At 38.1% G+C, this 24,325-nt stretch overlaps 1 protein-coding gene across 1 annotated transcript in view; it reads left to right on the top strand.

The window, feature by feature from the left end:
- The first annotated feature begins 14,140 nt into the window (after window positions 1-14,140).
- The window catches only part of ric8a (ric8 guanine nucleotide exchange factor A), a 106,558-nt gene continuing 96,373 nt past the window's right edge, over window positions 14,141-24,325 (top strand). The window contains exon 1 of the mRNA XM_067144218.2: window positions 14,141-14,290. Coding sequence (XP_067000319.2) covers window positions 14,210-14,290 — 81 coding nt within the window. The 5' untranslated portion in view covers window positions 14,141-14,209. The remainder of the gene's footprint in view (window positions 14,291-24,325) is intronic.

The raw sequence follows: 24,325 nt of genomic DNA, 5'->3' as shown, positions 1-24,325 counted from the left end.
TAAATCGTTTATAGCAGGATTTCGTGATTTATTTATTTTAATTATTTATGCTTTTATTTACATGGCATGACTCAGGCTATGAAGCCTGTTATTCTGCCAGACCATGTCTTATTATGTAGGCCACAGTTTAACAATATATTACATACACACGCACAATAATACTAAACTGTACACATAGTTATAAAAACGCATAAGAGGAAAGAAAAAATAAACATATAAAATAACCCAGAATAAATAAAATTGTCCTAATACATCAACAAAAACAAATGAAGTAAAACTTAGTGACACACGGAATGGAATAACAAAACAGGAAAGCAGAATTCATGTATTTACTCTCAACGTGACCCGTCCAAGTATCACTGCCAACATTTATTTTTAAATACCAGTTCCATGTTCGCATTGTACTGACAACAAGATAATTATGATCTAGTATTTTGAGGGTTAGATTGAGAGCAGTCCGCCTCTGTGGTGTAGTGGTTAGTGTGATTAGCTGCCACCCCCGGAGGCCCGGGTTCGATTCGCGGCTCTGCCATGAAATTTGAAAAGTGGTACGAGGGCTGGAACGGGGTCCACTCAGCCTCGGGAGGTCAACTGAGTAGAGGTGGGTTCAATTCCCACCTCAGCCATCTTTGAAGTGGTTTCCCACTTCTCCTTCAGGCAAATGCCGGGATGGTACCTAACTTAAGGCCACGGCCGCTTCTTTCCCTCTTCCTTGTCTATCCCTTCCAATCTTCCCATCCTCCCGCAAGGGCCCTGTTCAATATAGCAGGTGAGGCCACCTGGGCGAGGTACTAGTCATCCTCCCCAGTTCCATCCCCGACCCAAGAGTCTGAAGCTCCAGGACACTGCCCTTGAGGCGGCAGAGGTGGGATCCCTCGCTGATTCCGAGGGAAAAACCGACTCTGGAGGGTAAGCGGATTAAGAAATTAAGATTGAGAGCAACTGGAAAGAATTTGTTAAATAAAATGTCTGCTTGTATATTATTTTGTGGAGTAGAAGCAACGAATGATAGCTACGACGCTGGTTTAGTTTATGCCAATTTAGCTCATGGAATGCCGGAGTTATATGACGAAATTTTGGAATGTTTGTCATAAAGCGTTCTGAGCTCTCTGAAGCCTTTTAGAGAGGGTTCCACTTGGTCTGCCTTACACGACGTGCGTGCATTGCTTTTATTGCTTGCTGGTAGCAAATAGCAGGTAGAAAACACCGTAATCAATCAATCATTCACTACTGAACTGCATTTAGGACAGTCGCCCAGGTGGCAGATCTCGTATCTGTTGTTTTCCTAGCTTTTTTTAAAAAATGATTGAAAGAAATTGGAAATTTGTTGAATATCTCCCTTGGTAAGTTATTCCAATCCCCAACTCCCCTTCATATAAACGAAATTTGGCCCCAATTTGTCCTCTTGAATTCCAACTTTAACTTCATATTGTGATCTTTCCTACTTTTAAAGACACCACTCAAAGATATTCGTCTACTGATGTCATTCCACGCCATCTCTCCACTGACAGCTCGGAACGTACCACTTAGTCGAGCAGCTCGTCTCCTTTCTCTCAACTCTTCCCAGCCCAAACTTTGCAACATGTTTGTACTCTTTCGTACCCAGAACAAATCGAGCTGCATTTCTTTGGATTTTTTCCACTTCTTGAATCAAGTATTCCTGGTGAGGACCCCATACACTGGAACCATACTCTAGTTGGGGTCTGACCAGACACTTATATGCCCTTTTCTTTACATCGTTACTACAACCCCGAAATACCCTCATAACCATGTGCAGAGATCTGTACCCTTTATTGACAATCATATTTATGTGATTACCCCAATGAAGATCTTTCCTTATATTAATACCTAGGTACTTACCTTGATCCCCAAAGGGAACTTTCACCCACATCAACGCAGTAATTAAAACTTTACGACACCGGCGCCGCCATCGCTGCTAGCAGAATTCATTCTTGTCTCCACAGCCATCGTGTTCGCACGCAGTGCACTCATTTCCTTCGCTGGGCCACGAACTCTGGACTCAACAACCGCGAGCATCACTTCGGACCACTTCTCGTCCTCTTCGTTGTCGTCCTGCATGACGCCATGACAGTGGCTGAGTGAGTGTAGTGTGATTGAAGACTCTGTGTGTGTCATTTTAGATGAACAATGAGAAACTAAGAGAGAGAGTGCGAACCGTGTGTGTGTCCTCTATACTTATGTAAGTTGTGAGCTCGGCAATCGTGTGTGTGTAAATGTGTTGGTTTTTTTTTTTTTTTTTTTTTTTTTGCTTTACGTCGCACCGACACATGTATGTCTTACGGCGACGATGGGATAGGAAATACCTAGGAATTGGAAGGAAGCGGCCGTGGCCTTAATTAAGGTACAGCCCCGACATTTGCCTGGTGTGAAAATGGGAAACCACGGAAAACGATCTTCAGGGCTGCCGACAGTGGGGCTCGAACCCACTATCTCCCGATTACTGGATACTGGCCGCACTTAAGCGACTGCAGCTATCGAGCTCGGTAATGTGTTGTTTTAGTGTTTGGCTAAAGAATATTTTAGAAATAGGATGCTACCAGGTTCTGTCTTATTTATTTACCCTGCCAGCACGTAACAGTATTCGCTATACAGCTGTGGCAAATCTGGCTGACATCACTGAATAGGGGTTGTTAAACATTCATAATCTGCATAAACAGAAAACGGAGCGGGATCTTGTCGATAATAATTCTCAAACGTCATTATTGCTTCGTTATCTTCGAGAAGAATAAGCTTGACAGTAGGATGAGTAGTACAATCAACTGAGTAGCTAACACATTTTCCGTTGAAATGTATTGTAAGCACCTGTCACATTATAATCTTCTTTCTGTATGAGACGTGAGTTAGGAGCTTAGCAGACGTGAAAGGTTTCTTATAACACAGTAGTGGCTAGTGTTTTAATTAGAAACGTACAAGAGTTGAATATGATGCAGTTTAGGTGAAGAAGCCGTATGAAGTGGTCTCCCTTTAGACCCAACACTTGAAACGAAAAATCTGGACTGCTCTTCTCAAATGTACAAATGTATATAGTCTATATATAAAATAAGAGTTTTGTCTGTACATTGCTCAGAATTTAAAAAGGATGGTATTTCTGCATCGATCGTGTCCATAGTAGCAAGGAAATGCACTTTTTAATTTTCCGTAATGTCTGTCTGTCTGTCTGTCTGTCTGTCTGTCTGTCTGTCTGTCTGTCTGTCTGTCTGTCTGTCTGTCTGTCTGTCTGTCTGTCTGTCTGTCTGTCTGTCTGTCTGTCTGTCTGTCTGTACACGCATCACGAGAAAACGGCTGAAGAGAATTTAATGAAAATCGGTATGTAAAGTCGGGGAATAAGTCGCTACAATCTAGGCCATAAATAATCTTATTCACGCTGAGAGAAATGGTAGTTTAGGGGAAGGCCTAAAATTTAATTTTCAAATATTTGTTATTATTGGTCCTCTCTTAATAAAAATCAGTATTCAAAGTCGAGAAATAAGTCGCTAAAATCTAGGCCATAAATAATCTTATTCACGCTGAAAGAAATGGTAGTTTAGAGGAAGGTCTAAATTTAAATTCTCAAATGTGTATGTTATTAGTGGTCCTATCTTAATAAAAATCGGTATGCAAAGTCGGGAAATAAGTCGTTACAATCTAGGTTATAAATAATTTTATTAACACTGAGTGGAATGGTAGTTTAGGGGAAGGCCTAAATTTTAATTCTCGAGTATTAGTGGTCCTATCGACAAATACTACATTACTAAAGTTATATAGTATTAAATTTCCGATCATTTATGTCTTATACATTTTTACCGTACCGTCTATCATAACAGAGATATTCATGATTTTGGATTTTTGTTGCTGAGTCCATATTAAAGCCAAGTCACGAGAAAATGGGTAGACAGAATTTAATGAAAAGCGTTATGTAAAGTCGGGGAATAAGGAACTATAGTCTGCACTATAAATAATTTCGTAAGACGCTCTAATATCACAGAGTCGAAAGAAAACTAAATGTGAAGACCTACAATACAGAAAGCTCATGATCACAACATTGAACAACAATAACATTACACTGACCATTGTTTGTTGTGATGTGCTTTGTGTAGAGATGGGCACTATCGACTGATAACTATCGAACTAGTCGATAGTTGAAACTATCGTAACAGTCGACTACTTTAAAAAACAAGTCGACTGAATTCAGTCGCAGTCCCCGTCACGGATCTCTCCACGCTTTGCTCTCCAGTCAGCACAAAACAAGTCGACTGAATTCAGTCGTACTCCCGTCACAGCTACGCGGAAGCGAATGGAACTATCGGTTTATGGTCATTTCGGATATGTAATATATAATATGTTAACTTTATAGGTACATACTTAATGTGGCGATTTTCTCTTGTCGTTTATGTGCTCTTTATTTCGTTGCATATTTGTTTATATTAATTACGTTATTCATAAATAATGCATAACTATAAAAGTCTGCATAACTATAATAATAATCTAGAAAATACAGTATTAGTGTGTTTGGCTAGCCTCATATATATCTTGATTGTGTACTACAGCAACAAATTTTACATATTATTATTGTTAGCACTGTTCGGGAATAGAGCCTCATTGTTGTCTTTCTACGTTTCACTGTCCATTTAGCACCAAGAAAGACCATCCCTATGATGCTTATTCGTATTAAGGGCATCTCCCTATTTATTAGCGCCGAGTACGGACGAGTGCGTAAATCGGATTTTAATCTGCGCAACTGTGAATTCCTCGATAGTGTGATTATAAAAGTCTGGGATTGGGGTATGCTCCCAAGGTACAGTACTATTGTGGCATTTGCCAGGAATGAATGTAGAAAACCCCATGGAAAACTGCATTAAGAATATGGTATCCGCTGTCAGTGAATGGAATACGGACCTGGGGTATCCAGGTGGTGCAACTTCTTATTCCTAATGTGGAGTGGTGTGGACTTCTCGGCTGCGAACGTGGGTTCCTTTGAATAAATTTGTAAGTCACTCAATTTAACATTAATTTTGTTCTAATGGGTGTCTATACAAGTGATTTCTAATTATTGGTAAATTGCGTTAAAATCAGTCGAATTCGTAAAAGTACGACTCTCCACTTTTGATACGGAGAGTTTCGACTGGAAACATTCGAATGTTTTTCATAGACTGACTACTTGCGTTATACGAATACTTTCTTTCGACTGAAATCATTCGACTGTTCAGTCTTCTCAACAGGAAGTAATGAATATTTTTGTTCGACTGAAAACATTCGACTATTCAGTCGATAGTTTGAAGGGACTATCGCCCGACTAGTCGATAGTGGTTTTCAGTCGATAGTGCCCATCTCTAGCTTTGTGTCTTCTGTTGCCAGTCATGTCCGATAGATGGGATTACTGCTGTATACCGAGTTTTTAAAAATTTGCTTTACGTCGCACCGATACAGATAGGTATTATGGCGACGATGGGATAGGAAAGGGCTAGGAGTGGAAAGGAAGCGGCCCTGGCGTTAATTACGGCACACCCCCAGCATTTCCTGGTGTGAAAATGGGAGAGCATGGAAAACCACCTTCAGGGCTGTCGACAGTGGTTTTCGAACCCACTACCTCCCGAAAGCAAAATCACAGCTCTGCGCCCCTAACCGCACGGCCAACTCACCCGGTCGTACCGAGTATAACAGCCTGCCTGAATATTGACGGGAAGTAGCTGGGGAGTTAGATAAATTTCTTCTTAAGCGTGCTATTCCTCTGGTTCATGCATTTTCTGATACTACTGGTACGTAACGAACTGGTTCATCATAGAATTCGAGCTATCCAGACCCTACTCTGAGGCACTGATTGGAATGATCAGTGTGTATATTTAACGGAACATTGGCAGAGGAGTGTTCACGACTGTCTGCAGCCTGATCATACCAGCACTGGAACTTTGGACTGTTAGATCGGCATCGTAGTACTGTTCGTTAAAAGTGAGAAAATGTGCTATTTTTCATTTGAGCGAGTATTTTATATGATAACATTGCTTTTAATCCCTACGTTCCTACTGACGTTTTTGTAATGGCCTAAGTTAACTAACTGTAGTTAGGAAAACTACAAAGACAGTCTTTCTTAGAATCCCGTAACGAAGCACGGGTACATCAGCTAGTGTTTGATAAGTATGCCAGAAAAGTAATATCTGTAAAATTTAGTTTGTGTCGTAACTGGTAAATCGTATTTTCATAGTTTGTAGTTCTATTAGAATTATAAGTCATTGGTTTTAGTGTCATTGCAAAACACCATATAAAGCAACAGTCATCATTATTCTGAATAATGACAATAGCTTTCTTATATGAAATTGATCTGGAAGTGGAATAAATCGTAAACCAGAATTTAGAGAGTTAAACTGGTAGACATTAAGCTGGAGGTATAAAATACCTTCTAGTTGGGCCCACGAGAGGTGACGTCTGACGTTTAGCGCCACTGGCGAGAAAAAGTTGACTAAAGCTGCTCGAAAATGGTCTGTTGCTATGGCAATGATAACAGAGATGCCACATTAAAGAATGCAATCGCCACGTGGGTTGGCTTGCTCTCAGTCGATTTTGTGATATTATTCGGAGTAGTACTGTGTCAGCTGTGTTAGTTGTTGCTGGTTTATGTAATAATTTAAGTCAGTGATTTAGTTGGAACGAAATATTTACAGGAACGCACCTTAGCACTTTACTAATGGACTCGTATTGGGTGTCAAAATCAGCGGCGTCATGTTTCCGACAAGTTGTTTCATCAGCTGAACATCTCCCCTTTCGTAGCCATGACTTGACATATGGGTGTGGGTTAAGTATATGCACAGGAGGTCCACCGCTGCTTACGAAAATAAGTCCGCTTGATCTTGCATCCAGCAGCCTATTTTTCTTGCGGTGAGGATCTCATTCATGGTACTGAAAGCTCCTTCAGCTTCTGTTGAAGAGATGGGAATGGTCTCTACAGTCTTGATTAAAGGCATCAGCTCCACTAGAACTTCCTTGGTCTCGACATACTTTCTAAATGCATTAAAGTACCTCGTCTTGTATGGCACGTGGAAAAAGTCACAAAGGTTGCCAACACTCTCATCACCATAGTAGATATCCAAAGTAGAACTGGAGGGCCAGTTATTTTTATATAGTACCTTTGCATTACTGATACCTTTTGTCATTCTCTCATGTCTCTGCTGACTAGAGCTGGAACCAAGATGAGATGATGTGGACACATTTTCCATAAGCCTGTTGTTTAAACTGTTCACAAGATATCTGAAAAACTGCTTTCTGTCAATGTTTACAACTTTTTTTTAGAATTATGTAATCTTATGTTTCTAAACATTTTGTTTTCTGCTGCTTTAAGAACTGTTCTCTAGTATTCTCCAGGAGCTGAGTTACACATAGATTCAAACAATTTTATAGTGTGCTTGATTGCATTTTGAGCCTCTGTCAGACTTGTCTCTCTTTTCTGCAACTCTAATGACAAATCAGCTAACTCAACAAGAGCATCATACATAATTGCTATATTTTCTAGGAATTCTACACATGTTACCATATTTTCTAGGCCTTGGAATTTTGCCCTTTCTTTGGAGTCTCTCTGGTGGTCATTTTTGGGCTCACTAAAATGTTTTACTAGTGCACTATAGTTTTCCCAGACAGCTTTTACAGTTCTCTGGCTCGATCTTACCCATCTTATTGTAAACTTTTTGGATTCACTTGGATTCACACAAACATAACAAGTGGAAGAAGGTTGTTGTGCTCACTTCACGCTCTCCGAATCCAATAGCAGTGTAGCCAACATTAGAGAACCATAAAACCACCCAGGAGTGTAAAATCGACCGTATCTTATGAACATAAAACCGTAAGTTTCTATATTAGTCCGCTAGAGTACACCCATGATGTTTCAGTGCTATGTATAGATTATAAGATTTTCTTACTGAATGTAAGAAATCTTACGTCATTGTGAAGCGGGAAAATATTTTCCGGAACGCCGTTCCGGTCCAACTAAACCACTGATTTAAGTGCTTATTCCCTGAATATTATTTTCGTTGTTAGTTTATTATTTTGTAAGTTAATCAGTGGCTAGTTGTACAGTTCTATTTTCTATTTTCTATTTAACGTGTGCATTTGTTGAAATTATTGCCATTATTGAATATGAAGTCTCATATTTATCGGCAAATACGCTTTATGTCTTAAATGCCGGAATTATTAGCAGGAGCTAAGGAACGGATCAAAGTTTATTGAATTGCATTAGGCCAACATAGTTGATTAAATATTTAGCATGTATGGAAGGGTGATATGCCGCTGATTGATATAAATGTGACAACGCAGCGTACTTCATAGTTACTGCTTTCGCCGCTCTAATGTCAGACTTCAACTCCCGTGGGCCCAACTATAGTGTTTTACTGCTTGTTCCCTCCTCAACCCGTTCGAATTCAGCAAGTAATTCGTATACTATGTGTTCATGAAACAATTTCTTAATATTATCAGAAAGAAACCGTTTAGTTATTTTTTAAACTAAATAAGAAGCTCCATGAATTCCATTTTCTTCCTACACAGGGAGGCTGTTAAGACGTTAAATCTGGAGAAGGTGGCAGATAATGTTACATCAAGAAAAGAGATTAGAAAGCGGGCATTCCTTCACAGAAGTACATTTCCCAACGAAGACTGTTCAGGTGGTACATCTGGTGGTAAAACTCTTCATGAAATGAATAATATACAGTAATAGGACATTTATTTAGAAAATGTACCGTAAACCGGGGTGTTACTTTACACCTTAGGGGTAACTTTGCACCATTTTTTGGAAAACGTTTTATGGAGCTCCAGTGGTGATTGAGAGAAGCGAATCGGTTCGTTCTGCGTTTACGGCATACGTACACAGTACATTACGCCACTGGAGCGCCACAAAAGTTTTCAAAAGATGATTCAAAGTAACCCAGGTTTACGATATTTATGAAGCAAGTTCTACATTTTTCATAGATTCGTACATAAAACATTCCTTCAAAATATTTATTTATGAATCATGTTCTTTTTTTCTGTTTACTTGTGAATATTATTGAGAACTCCGTACATAAGAGTCGTTCAAAAATGTATTTGAGGAACAAGCTGTATTTATGTTACTTTTTTCTGTTTGAGAAACAAACTGTATTATTGTTCTGCTTTTCCTGTTTGTGAATACTGTTACTGTACAGGAATGATCATGTTAATCTTGCCCCCCACTCAATAATTACCCGGAGTTATCCTGCCTGTTTCAGCCGTACTTGGGAGAATATTTCTCCAATTACTATACCTTCCTTAACTTTAATTGAGCACTTGACTTCTGAATATGTTTTCAACTTCTCTGATAATCTTATGAGAGAAAACCCCGCAAGCAGGTGTGCTGATGTTTTATCATGAACGCACGCGCATATGAACGGAAGCTGGGATGGTGATGTTGAACGGTCTATAGTAATTGAGCTCCCAGAAAACTCGAAAGTTAACGTCACCGGGAAGGAAACTTCCAGAACATGGATCAAACGACACTCGCAGGTTTGGGTACAGGAATCCGCATTTATGCACACCACTTGGAACATAATGAACACTTCTGATCATGTTTGGCAGTAAGCTTCTCTTCCCACCGATCGCAGTTTAGATTGGGCTTAGCTCCCGTTTAACTGAACAACAGAGCCCGAATAGGATGTTGTCAAATTACATATATTTAAGGGTTTTCCTATTATTTTGAATCCCTTGTTTCTTGTTATTTTCGATCTTTTCTAAATTTATCTTTGCTGTTTTGAATCAATTTTCTTATTGGCCACTTGTATGGTATAAGATTAGCTCTTGTGTGGCACATTCGGGTGGATATTCCAAATAAGCAGTGGGCGCTGTGTATGTTCTAAAATAATGAGTGCTGAATCACCATTTTCCCACGCTTTTGGCGGGAAATTTGAATTTTTTGCTGAGTCAGCATATTTGGCGCAGGCAGGAGATTGGTAATTATTATTATTATTATTATTATTATTATTATTATTATTATTATTATTATTATTATTATTATTATTATTATTATTATTATTATTATTCAAATAACCGATTTGAGGGTACGATAAATCAACTTTGGTTACTTTTCTTTGCATTTAATTTTCTTCATTTCCAGACTTCCTTCATTTTCTGAGAATATTGCTCCTTTTCCTCTTGAATCCATTTTCTTCCAGTTGTCAATTTCTTTCTCTCCTTTCAAGTTACTTCTCTGAAACGTGTTCTATTTTCTATCGCATCTATTTTAATTCCAGCGTTTTTCAAATCCTTTTCAATTTCAATGAACCACATTGGCTTGGATTTGTAACTGTTCAATAAGTTGAAGATGTGTTTAGTTAGCCTATTGTTATTCATTCTATAAATGTGTCCAAAAACTGGAGTCTTATTTTCCTCATTATAGTTGTCTGTTTTTCAACTTTCAGATATAGCTCTGCTTGATCGTAGTCTAAATTCGGCATTGTTGTTTCTCATAGGTCCCACCCAGTATTTTCCTAAAAATTCTTCTTTCATCTTTTTCTAATTTTTCAAGATCCCCATTCCTTGTAAGTTTAAGAGTTTCTGGCCGGGCCACTGTTTGATAATGTCTTTGTTTCAAGTTCCAGAATAGAGATTTCTTATTTTATATTGAAACATCCTCTACATTTTGTTTACTCTTATATCTACAGCTACCTTTTCTTTTGTGTTGTTTGTTATCCATTCTCCCAGGTATTTAAAGCAATCTGTCCGAGATATTATGTTATTGTTAATTTGATATTTTGAGGGGCGCTGATGATGTTTGTCATGAGCTTTGTTTTTTCAAATGTTATTTACAATCCTACTTTGGCCGCTTGTTTCTGTAATTCTCGTATTTGTTCTTGAGCATTATCTGTTGAGTGTGTAATTAAAGCCATGTCATCTGCGAAGGCTAAACAATTATAATGATTTTATTTGGATTTCTTCCTAGTTGAACACCTTTAATATTGGTAGTTTTTCTCCATTCTCGAACTACCTTCTCTAACGCACAATTGAAGAGTAGAGGTGACAAACCATCTCCCTGTCGTACATCTGATCTTATTTCAAAAGGTTTTGAGAGTTTCCCCAAAAATTTTACTTTGGATGTTGTGTTTGTTTATGTTGCTTTAATTATTTCAATTGTTTTATTATAAAGTCCAAATTCCTTTAAAATATCAAATTTACCTTATTAATTGTTAAGAAGGAAGTCATACTTTCCAGTGTCGACTCAGTTAAATGTAACTTAAAAGCTTTCCAGTCGGTGCTTTAACTTGTGTGTTCGACAGACAGTAATAATAATAATAATAATAATAATGTTATTGGCTTTACGTCCCACTAACCACTTTTACGGATTTCGGAGACACCGCGGTGCCCGAATTTAGTCCCGCATGAGTTCTTTTACGTACCAGTAAATCTACTGACACGAGGCTGATGTAACTGAGCACCTTCGAATACCACGGGACTGAGCCAGTATCGTACCTGCCAAGTTGGTGTCAGAAGGCCAGCATCTTAACCGGTGACAGACAGAAAAGCTTTCAAGTTACATTTAAGTAGATTTACTGGCACGTAAAAGAATTCCTGAGGGACTAAACTCGGCGTCTCCGAAAACCGTAAAAGTGCTGTATTTAGTGGGGCGTAAAGTAAATATTATTATTATTATTATTATTATTATTATTATTATTATTATTATTATTATTATTATTATTATTATTATTGCGTTCTGGCCTTCCAAGGACCACGTTACAATTTCAATTCTTCCTCCTTAGTTGTTCTTTCCTTTTCTTCCAGTATTCTTTCATTGTTTCACTGTGCTTCTTTTTCCTTCTTCAGTCCAGTTTGTGCCTGGTTTCTTTTCCTTCCTCTATTGGAATACTTCCATTTATAAGACTTTCTTCCTAAAAATCTTTCTTTTCAATAATTCTTCTTCTCGTATGTTGTTCCTTTCCAAGTCTTTCTTGACTTCTTGAATCCAGGTGGTGGTTGATTACTTTTCCCAAAGGTACTTGAAGATTCGTTTAGTTAGTCTATTGTCAACCATTTTATGAATGTGTCCAAGAAATAGCAATCTCCTTTTTCTTATTGTTTTTTATATGTTTTCTATGTTCTGGTAAATTTCATTGTTACTTCTTAATTTCCAAAACTCTGCAATTCTTAGAGGACCTAATATTGAACAAGTCTTCTTTCTAATATTTCTAATTTATCAAGCTTGTAGTTCAGTGTTAGACATTCGCTGGCATACAGGCATTCTGGTTTCACTATTGTGTTGTAGTGCTTTTTTTAAGTTTTGTTGATAAGCAATTTTTGTTGTAAATATTCTTAGTTATACCGTAAGCTCTTTCCATCTTTTGTATCCTCTCCTCTATAGCAGATTTTTCTAAACCATTTTCTTGAATTGTCTCACCCAAATATTTGAATTTCTTTACCTTTTCTATTTGACCAATATCCGTTACTAAAAACTTCTGGGCACTTTTTACATTCGTCAAAAATTTTGTTTTCACGGCAGAGATTCTCAAGCCTGTCATGTTGGCTGTCTTTTCAAGGAAATTGACTTGCATTGCTGCATCTGTAAGGCTTTTATTATTATTATTATTATTATTATTATTATTATTATTATTATTATTATTATTATTATTATTATTATTAATGGAGTACAACTAGTTTCAAGAATGGTGCCATGATAAGGATCTAATAATTAATACTTCAAGAAACAAAAGTCTTGCACATTGCTACCCCAAAAATGCAGAGAGAAAACATTAAAATAACAGGCCATTCAGTTCAGTGCATCCATGATGGAGAACAAAAATAATGCAATTGTGACTATGTAATAGAGGAAGTTGATAACATGAAATATCTAGCTATAATAATATATATTTTTCATGGAAGCAACATAACAGTAAGTTGTGTGAAAGACTAAGGCTAAGCTTGTTCAAAGTGCAAATGGTTAAGTATATAATACCACACGATAGTTTATAAATGGTTTATCATTCACTTGTTGGGTCACTTATATGGTGTAAGTGTATGGGGATCTGCTTTTGTCACAGACATAAAAATGGTACAAACTAAAAATGTTACAAAATCGCATTGTCAAAGCGTTCTTTTTGTATGTAAACAGAGGAATACTTAGCTTAAGTGAGGATGTGTTAACAGGGATGTACCAGAAGGAAAGGTTCTTGAGAGATAAACAACTTTATATGTACAACATAGAGTAGTCTCGTTAATCCGAACTAACTGGGATCGGAGTCTGTTCGGATTGCGAAATTTTCGGATTTTCTTTATAATGTATGCATTTAAATCATGCTATGAATTTCGCCGTGTCATACCTAAATACTTGTTCCGTCGTTCAATCCGTACGACATAAGGTATCCTTAAGAAAAAATATGTACCTAAATGCAAAGTATGGGAAACCTTTTCCTGGCCCTTTCCTTCCTCACTCGTAACTCTGTGATCTTTTTTTTTTTTTTGCTACGGGCTTTACGTCGCACCGACACAGATAGGTCTTATGGCGACGATGGGATAGGAAAAGCCTAGGAGTTGGAAGGAAGCGGCCGTGGCCTTAATTAAGGTACAGCCCCAGCATTTGCCTGGTGTGAAAATGGGAAACCACGGAAAACCATCTTCAGGGCTGCCGATAGTGGGATTCGAACCTACTATCTCCCGGATGCAAGCTCACAGCCGCGCGCCTCTACGCGCACGGCCAACTCGCCCGGTACTCTGTGATCTAAACTCTCCCTCATCCTTAATGAGAATATCTCTTAAGACGGATCAACAATGCAATGGCAAATGTATGTTCATCGGTGCCTGACAATTTGCAAGGGTGTTTCGCATTTTGAAAGTTCCGCTCGTTATCAGCAATTAAATGTAAACAGTCTACTGTCATGAGGCAAATTAGTATCTCTGTTGCTATCTAGCGGACTAAGTCTAAAGTGTATGTAATTCGAAAACATTGTTCAATAAGCTCATCGACCTTAGTCGACTTGGTAGAGATTATTATTTATTAAAATATTACATTAATTTCCATCATATTATTATAACTTGAAATGATTCATCAAACTCATAAATTATGGTTCAATTGCTAATAGATTATAAAAAACTTTGACATTTATCAGGACTTTATCCTCGTTGCTTATGTTGGTAGACCTGTAACATCAATGGTGTTTTACGGGTAATCGTGCAGTATGAAATTGTGGTTAAATTGCTGTTAAAAGCTAGTTAATGCTATTTTTTATGAAATAAAATGGATGATCGGGACTTTCTGTGTTTAGAGACTGGTAATATAAACGAAGTGACGGAAGTGCTTAAGAGATTCATTGACAAAGTAAGTTACCTGTGTGTCTTGCAAGGAAAATCGATTCCTGACTTGACATTAAATTGCCTGAAAAATGCATTTTATCCAATGTATGCCTTTTCTCTGCCATAAGTATGGTCATATTGAGATACCAAAAATTGTCACAGTTCCGCTGAGATCTCGGAAGAACGAAAGTAATGTACCTGTTGACATCCGGCGGTTGAAGGTTATGTTGTCCCAAGCTCTGTAAATCAATTCCTTATTATGCTGGTATAATGGCACCAGTCCTGCTGCTTTGCATATTAATAGACGCGATGAATTGTCTTGGTTTTTAATTGCTTGTTCATGTAGTGTGATAATCATTGGCAGAAAAGGTTAGGTTCAATTCCGAACCTCTCTACAGTGTTCATATGGAATGAGGCATATGACGCTGTTGGTGATTTGTCTTTCAGATGGGTATGTAAAGCCTTCAGCAGGCCCGTTGGTGTTCTTCGATAACAGTAGGCTATGTTTGATTCCCGGCATGGTCGAGAATTTTAACCATAATTGGTTAATTTCGCTTGCAGGGGGGCTGGGTGTATGTGTCGTCTTCATCATCATTTCATCCTCATCACGACGCGCAGGTCGCCTACGGGGATCAAATCAAAAGACCTGCATCTGGCGAGCCGAACTTGTCCTCGGACACTCCTGGCACTAAAAGCCATACGCCATTTCATTTCAGTAGGCTATGTACCAACACCAGGTTTCACCATCTTCCTACCTCATCACCACCTCACACCCAAACGCACAGGTCTCCCACAGGCGTCAACTAAAATGACTTGCAACAGTTTTCTCTGGAGGCCTCACAATGTTTACCATTGGCAGTGATACATCATTATCAGTGACAGTGTAATTCAGCAAACATTTTACTTAACACTAACTTGAATTTTTAGATATGTTTGATGCTTGTGGAACAGATGATTAAATATGTTCCTTACCCATACGATGTTTGAACAGACAACTAACCATAGCACTATCTCAATATCCTAGTTACAGATCTCCAGAAGGATGTTGGAGTAATGTAAAATGGGAGAATGAGGGGGACAGAGACTTCCACTTCACCACCTACTCTCATGTTGATCCTAGCCCTTCAAAGCATTCCTGCAGTGTAGTTTAATTCATCCTTTAGTTCTTACCAGCAACTATTGCTAGGCATTTGTTTTAGGGTATGTCTTTCCAACTCCATCTTACGGCAACGGTGGGATAATACAAGGCAGCCTTGGTCCTAATGAAGGTATGGCCTCAACATTTGCATAGCGTGATAATAGGGAAAACTCAAGACTTCTGACAGTGGGGTTCAAACCCATTAACTCTCGAATGCAAGCTAAATGAAATGCTAGACCATGAGCTAACATCTTAGCTAATTGTTGGAGTTTGAATGTCACAAGTATGATGCCACTGACAGATATTTTCAAATCCCCTGACCCAGCCACTCAGGAAAATCCTGCTATAAATACCATTGAAGGAATGACAGATGAACTGGACTTTGGTTTGGTGATCATACATACTGTATTATTATAGTTTACATTAAACATCATGTTTTATAAAAGTCTAGTTATCTTGACTCAGAGTTAGTTTGAAATAGCCGTGATCTTAGATGTAGTATTTTGCCTTTACTAATCACTCTTGGACACCTTGCACTGTTGATGATTTAACCTTTTAAATAAATTAATTGTGTTGTTACTCGACAAATTTCCTGTTTACCTATATCATACTGTGTTTACGAGTCCAGAAAGAAGCTTCCTATGTGGATGAGTCATAGATCCAAATGTCACAGATGTTCAAACCTGACAGAGTGGTCAGATATTTGAAAGGCCCTAAGAAGTCTATTCAGTACTCCATGTCATATGACGTCAGCATGTAATCTCTATTGACAAATTTTATGTTTTCACCCTATAAAGTTAATTATAAAGTTGATAATAATTTGCCAAAAGAGATCAGATTTTTGTATCATTGTAGAGTAAAACAGAACATAAAAATTGACATGCAGACAGCCTGGATGGTATCAAATCAAAATATTTGCACATGGTAGCCGAGACCAAATGATTATTATTTTATTATCCAGGAAGGAAGTACATTTTCATTGGTAACTAAAAGCCTTTACTTTTCATGGTGAAGATAGGGTCCTGGTCCTCTCTTACTCTTAACCACACACATATTACTTATTTATAGGCCTACTATAAAACCAATTGAAACTTAAAATACTGAGAACTACCTAATAACACTAATATTTAAAACACAAAATATGAATAAACACAAAAGAGACTGGGTGAGTTGGCCGTGCGGTTAGAGTTGCGCAGCTGTGAGCTTGCATCTGGCAGATAGTGGGTACGAACCCCACTGTTGGCAGCCCTGAAGATGATTTTCTGTGATTTCCCATTTTCACACCAGGCATATGCTGGAGCTGTACTTTGATTAAAGCCACAGCCACTTCCTTCCCACTCGTAGGCCTTTCCTATCCCATTGTCACCATAATACAGATTTGAAAATGTTAACTTCATTACAATAGGTCAAAGAAATGTAAAAGTTAAAAAAAAAAAAAAAACTAATAAAAATATTAAATAAATGTAACTAATTCTTGCAATATTAGATAAAAGTTTCTACTAACTGTGTTTACTTCTAATTGGTAAATACTGATATATTTAATTGAATTAAGTTATGATATACATCATTCAATAAGATCAAAAACATACTTAGAGAGACAGAAAGAGCTTGATCAATGTATTAACTTATAGGTATGACATGAAAGTTACAGATTTCAGCTAATTTACAGCTCCCCAAGAACTAAACTTTATTTGAGGTACCACATTAACTTAATAGTTTCTCTTATATTTTCTTTAACTGTAGGCCTACATTAATCTCATAACCTAATTTTCACACACAGTCACTTGTTCCACTCATACAGGTACCTTGCTGGAAGTACTTAACAAGGAATTGCTGGTAAGAGGTTTTAAATGTACTTTTTAATGTAGCATCCTTGGTATCTTTGGGGAGAGCATTCCACCATCCTGAGGCGGTGACAGTGAATGATTGATGATTTATGGTTGTCTGGTGGACAAGTATTTCTAGGGGGGACATTGAGTGAGTATTATGGAGGTGTAAATATATTAATAATTTAAAATGTCAAGTGAAGGAAAAATACAAGCACAGTCCATACCCTCTTAGCTCATTTTTTCACAAACAGTACAGATGTAAGATAATGTGACATTCATGGAAGTAGTGTTTCTATCTTCATTGTGCCATAGTAGTGGCAGCTTTATCAACAATATTGTATGTTAAATACTGCTACTATCTATAAAATACCCACATCCACATTCCTGGTCACAGAGATGAACCATAAATACAAATAATACAAGTTCTACTACCCTATTTCGCAAAGACACTAGCTCCCACTTTCTTGTTGATATCATCTCTATACACTTTAGGTTCTTACCTTCACCTCTTTCCCTGCACTGAGAGAGTGTGAAACTGCACACCTATTAATTCTCAACTGTAGAGCAAATTTAGTTCTAAACATTTGATAGCCGTACCATTCCACACATCTTAAATGCTTCCCCTAATACCTTCCCGACACCAACCCTATGTGGAGGGATGAATTCACAATTGCATGTTTCTGTGGTGTTTTGTGTGTATAGAGTATCGGCAAATCTCAGGGTTTTGATTTCCTCTCCTTGGATTGTGATTCCCTTTCCAAATTCCTCTTTGATTTCTTTTACTGCCTACTCTATATAAACACTGAAAAGGAGAGGGGAAAACTGCAGCCTTGCCATACTCCTTTCTGGATTGCTGCTTCTTTTTTCACAGCCCTCTATTCTTATCACTACCGGCTGATTTTTATACAGATTGTAGTCATCTCGGTATCTGATCCTGATCATCATCAGAATCCCAAATAGCTTGGTCCAATCAACATCATGGAATGCCTTTTCTAGATCTACAAACGCCATGTATGTAGGCTTGTCCTCCTTAATTCGATCCTCTAAGGTCAGACATAAAGTCAGGATTGGTTCTTGTGTTCCTACATTTCTTCCGAAGCCAAATTGATCTGTCCCCAACTCAGTTTTCAACTGGTCTTTCCATTTAGTGGGTATTAAAAGTTAAACCTATAAAACAATAGTGTATTCAAAGGTTAGTAAGAATTTCCTTCCAGTTTGAAAAATACAAAAATATTTTGGATTCTTTCAAAATGTTTAAACAATTTTTGCATTTACAGAGAACAGCCATATTTTAATGTTAATCTGTATTCTATACTAAATCTTGAGCAGTATTAGCCATTTAGCATCTCGAGAATAAGAAAGTAAGACATAATATCATAATGGAAACAAATAATAAAAGCAGGCAAGTTTGCAGTTAACATGATTCTAAATCGTGTAAGTCACGGGACTAATAGTTTTATGTGAAATATGAACAAAAGAGACTTGATTGTCCGTTTCAAAAATCTCACATGCTCCTCTTTTCAGGAGAAGGTGGGTTCGAGGCTCACAATCGGCACTCCTAAAATGGTTTTCCATAGTTTCACATTTTTACACCATGTGAAGGCCACTGTCACTACCTTCCCAGTATTGGTCCTCTCCTTTCCCATAGTCAACGAAAACTGTAGTTGTTAGTGCAACCACATAGCAAAAATAATCTCATGCACTGCAATCTGTGGTCACTTTGGTAAGTCAGCACACTAGGAATAAAGTGTCCCTTCCCAGAAAGAAGAAATACCATAAGACTGCTGGAAGGGAAGGATGAACAGGGAGATGCTAAGAGCTAGGGTCTATTATGTTATGAGAGGGGTGGCGTTTTGAAAAATCTGTTTAGGGATTAAGAGGGCCTCACAACAGATATTTTCAAAAACTTAAGCTTAGGGTTCGGAAGTTTAAGACCTAAAGAAGTACAAAATATACACGCAAATATGCCCTAAAAACTAGCTAAATATGACCTAAAAACTATTAATATAACCTAAAAAACTATAAAATATGACATGAATTTTTGGGATGGGTAAAGTATCAGTAACATACAGTCTTAAGTGCCAAAACATGATCAATGATAATACAGCAGACACATTCATACAAACTGACAGAGAGCTACAGTACATTAAAATTTTCAACCTTCATTCAGTATCATAGCCTTGAGATGCAGTTCTTGCTTGGTTTTCGTAAAAGAAAGAAAAGAAAAATCGAAGTATTAGCATGCTTTACGATATCTGTCGGCATAAGTTAGAAGACACTACCCTACAGGAAGTTTATTGAATTCATAATCATACATACCTCTTAATCTTCTTCTTTGCCAGCATTGCATATCACGACCATGTGCATTCTCAGGCTGACGAAAAGAAATCTCCTTCGAAGGTTGCTCAGTATTTGTTTGTACTGGGAGAAGCTCCTTGCTACGTCATCTGATGTTCCAGGAGCGTATTTAAACATAGTCAGTTCACTGCTGCTTAGCTGCAGGTCGTTTTCGCCTAAACCAGATCCATTACCCTCTAAAATGGCGCCAATTCTGCACATTGTTGCATATCCTTCATTTGCACTCAGCACCTTACTAAGTTCGTTCTTCACCGCACTGACGCTGTACCTCTTGCTTGTTCTACTTTGGATACCATGTCCTTTACAATTCCCAAACTCTCACATAATTCTAAACCAGCAGTTTCTAGGCTAGAGATAGTGTTCGATAGATCTCCATAATTTGAAGAAATATATAGTAATTGTCCCGACAAATCATTGGAAAACAGTTCCTGTGCAATTTTTATTGACGATTCCTCGCTGCTTTCAGAAGTAGAAACAATTTCTTGCACAGTTTCATAGTCTTCACAGTAGTACTCTACTGCATCAAGCAACGTTCCCCATCGGGTGAGCACTGGCTGAGGAGAAAGAGGAAGCGAAGGTGCATGATCTTTGAATTTTGCCACCCTCAGTGGAGCCTTCACAAATATTTTCTTGACGTTTGATATTAACCGGTCAACATCAGGAAAATTCTGCCGTATTTCTTCAGCAACTCTGTGCAATCCGTGAGCAAGACACGTAAAATGGATCATTTTTGGGTAAAGTACCCTTAAGTCCCCTTGCTGCTTTCACCATGTATGGTGCAGCATCGGTTAGTAACAGCAAGATTCTTTCTTGCTTAACTTCACCATCCCACAAAAGCTTCATGGCATTGTCAAAAAGTATTGCAATTGTGGAATGGTTCGCTGCATCTAGAACCTCCGAATGAAGTAAATATACATCGCCCGGACGATCCACGAGAAGCATGCCAATGATAACATTTGCAACATACCTACCACAAACATCCGTAGTTTCATCAACGGATACTCAGACGCTATTGTTGCCTACACTAATTCTAATTTTTCGAAGTGCGTCTTCATAACAGGAGGGCAAATAACTTTTTCGCAATGTTGCCTCGTCCGGGATCGACTGTGTTGTGTATTTAGTTAAGAATTTTCAGAAGTGTTCGTTGTTCACTTTGTTAAGCGGAATATTCGTACATACCAACATTTCGCAGAGGTCTTTTGAGAAATCGGAAAGTTTGGTTGATGAAGATTTCGCTGTATCAAACAAAAGAGCCTGCCTGCTCTGTTTAGAAGACTTTCGATTCGCGCAGCTTTTATGCTTAGCCGTAGCGCAGTGTTGTTGCACATTAAATTGCTTTATCGCCGCTACCTTAACTTCACACGCTTTACAAAAAACAATTGTTCCGTCAGTACTGAACGTCTCTTCACTGAACTCTTTCACATACTTTCTTACCTTTACAGCTTATGCTCTCTTCTATTTTGAAAAATGTCTGTAAATTAAATTGTTTTATATTTCCATCTGATGAAAAATGAAATGTCATATGGCTTTTAGTGCCGGGAGGTGTCCGAAGACTTCGGCTCGCCAAGTGCAGGTCTTTGGAATTGACGCCCATAGGCGACCTACATGTCGTGATGAGGATGAAATGATGATGAAGACGACACATACACCCAGTTAATTGAAGGAACAAGAATCCACCTGATCGATACTTTCACTTTTATTTAGCCTTAGGCTATTTCAATAGACATTAAATTAAAAGTTCAGAACATGTTTCGAATGCATTGTATTCATCATCAGCTGCTTACATTTGGCAAAAGTAAAATTAGCTAAGAACAGTCTCACAATTTTCTTAAAACCTTAAAAACGAGTGTTAGTAGTGCGTGTGTGAATGGATGCAAGGGGGAGAGGGGGGGGAATGCATTGAAGGCGATTGTTAGTTAAACTATGACTTATTATTAAAAATCTTAAATGTTAAAAACACTGATGGACTAAAATATAGTTCACTATAAGTCTTGTGAATTTTCCATAAGTTCGTTGATTACTGAAGAACTTGTATGCACTATGTGAAGTATTTCTGTTGAGCTATTGGTAAAAAAAATTTCCTTAAGAAGGCATCCGGTGTTTTCACGTCTCTTATCTCCTGTTGGGTGGAGAGGTGTGGCTTGTTTCGAATATGAAGTTTGCTATTTGTAGTTTGAATTGAAAAAAGTTGGTTCATCTGTATCACGACCTGTAACCGGCAGGAAAAATGCGGCTATTAGTTGGAGTTTGAAAAACGTAACAGATAATAAGTCTTTGTGTGTTGGAAAGTATGAAAGTATGAACTTACCCTTGTCTTGCGTGTTAGTTTGACTTCCCGTACTACGTACTGCATCCATTCACACACGCACTACTAACACTCGTTTTTAAGGTTTTAAGAAAATTGTGAGACTGTTCTTAGCTAATTTTACTTTTGCCAAATGTAAGCAGCTGATGAATGCAATGCATTCGAAACATGTTCTGAACTTTTAATTTAATGTCTATTGAAATAGCCTAAGGCTAAATAAAAGTGAAAGTATCGATCAGGTGGATTCTTGTTCCTTCAATTAATTGGATCATATAGTCGATACGGATATGAAGTGGATAGTATGTAACACATACACCCAGCCCCGTGCCAGCGGAATTAACCAGTGATGGTTAAAATTCCCGTCCTTGCCGGGAATCGAACCCGGGACCCCTGTGACCAAAGGCCAGTTCACTAACCATGGAGCCGGACTTTTCATCTGAAGATTGGGGGGAAACATTTCCATAATTTGCTCTCTCCTCCTCCCCCCCCCCCCCCCCCCTTGTCAGCCTCGTCACAGTTGACTCCTCCCATCCTCTCCTCCGTTCCACACTCCCCCCATTCCTTTTCCTCCGAGTGCACTACCGCCTCTGCAGCACAGTTACAATACGATACTCAGAGCCAACAGAAGGGCAGCTACCAACACAACAGTAACAAGTAGCATCTTTCAACAAACATGTAAGTCCTCATCTGTTTAAAACAACGTAAACAGAATTCTCTCCTTGCGATCAACATTTTAATTCTTCCTTTCCTTCCCTTACAGAGAACATTACCAGAATCTACTGACATTTCCTGACAAGGTTTCAGACAATAATATTGCCTACCAGTGCTAAGGGCCACTTGTACAATAATTCAACTGATGCTTCAGTTTCACCTTATGCTCACGAATTCATCAGTGGCCTTGAACATGTTGTATATATGACATTCATGTTTGTGCTTGTGTTCACGCCCTCATGTCGTTGGCATTATGTCAATATCACTTTGGTATTTCCACTAACAATTTTAATTGAACCATTTTAATTAGAATTTTAATGGAAGAAGTTTTAGTCTCTGACAGAATAGTTTTTAGTTTAATCATTGACAGTGTTTCCATTAACATGTTTGTATAATGTATCATTTTTCACATTTTATGTACCGAATTTTAGTAATTAGCTAAACTTTTAGCTTCCATATTTAATATTAGGTGTACTCTTGAAGATTGTTTTTAGGCTGAAGATGCCCTAAATTGAGGGCAAAACATGTCCCATTTAACTGTGTAACCGTACAACAGGGTTACAGATTTCATTCATTATTTATTATTATTATTATTATTATTATTATTATTATTATTATTATTATTATTATTATTATTATTATCATCATCATTAATTAACCCGATTCATTAGATGTTATATTGTGATTTTCTTCATTTATACTGTAATATAATTAGTTATCGCACATACAGTGGAACCTTGGTTTCCGAGCATAATTCGTTCCAGCAACATGCTTGTAATCCAAAGCGCTCGTATATCAAAGCAAGTTTTCCCATAAGAAACAATTGAAATGCGGATAATTCGTCCGCAACACAAAATATTTATTTGCATACCATTTCTGAATCAAAATATAGCGTAAAACAAATTAAAGTGAACTTTTCCTTACAATGGAATCATTTTTTGATGTGAGGGAGACGAGAGATGACATGAGAAGAGTTACTGTGTAGCACGAATTTTCACTAACGGAATCACTGCTATCCTTTGGCTCACTGGAATTGTTTTCTTTTCGTGTAACTTTAACGAGGAACCTGCCCAATGACTGTTGCTTTTGCCTCTTTTTGAGGATTTCAAGAAAATGTGATATTGCATTGTCATTGAACTAATTCATCACTCGCACTGCTACAGCCTTATTCGGGTGGTTATCTTCTACAAAATTTTATACAGTTTCCCACATTTTGCACTTCTCCCGAATCTCAGTTGAAGTGAGAGATTCCATTGACTTCCCCGGACGAGATGTCCATAACTTCCTCCTGTTGTTCGCGATGCAGGTCCATCAGTTCATTGGTGGTCAGTTCCTGGCTATGTTCTTCCACCAGCTCTTGAATGTCCACGTCATTCACCTCTAGAGCCATGGTCTTCCCTAAGGACACAATTTCATCGACAATCAGTGGCTCATTGTCAACGACAATCCTCTCAAAGTCACGCCCAAGGACACAGTCGGGCCACAGCTTTCCCCAAGTGGAAGTGAGAGTTCTCTTGGTGACTCCATCTCAGGCTTTATCGATGATGTTCAGGCAGTTCACGATGGGGAAATGTTTTCTCCTGAACTCTCGGAAGGTAAGGTTTGTTCCTTCGGTCACTTTGAAGCATCGCCGAAATAGTGCTTTGGTGTATAGCTTCTTGAAGTTCGAAATGACTTGCTGATCCATAGGCTGGAGAAGTAGTGTTGGTAGGAAGCACC

Source organism: Anabrus simplex, chromosome 3 (genome assembly GCF_040414725.1).
Source record: "Anabrus simplex isolate iqAnaSimp1 chromosome 3, ASM4041472v1, whole genome shotgun sequence".
Lineage (NCBI taxonomy): Eukaryota > Metazoa > Arthropoda > Insecta > Orthoptera > Tettigoniidae > Anabrus > Anabrus simplex.
The sequence above is the reverse complement of the archived record's forward strand: the minus strand, read 5'-3'. Positions and strand labels throughout refer to the sequence as shown.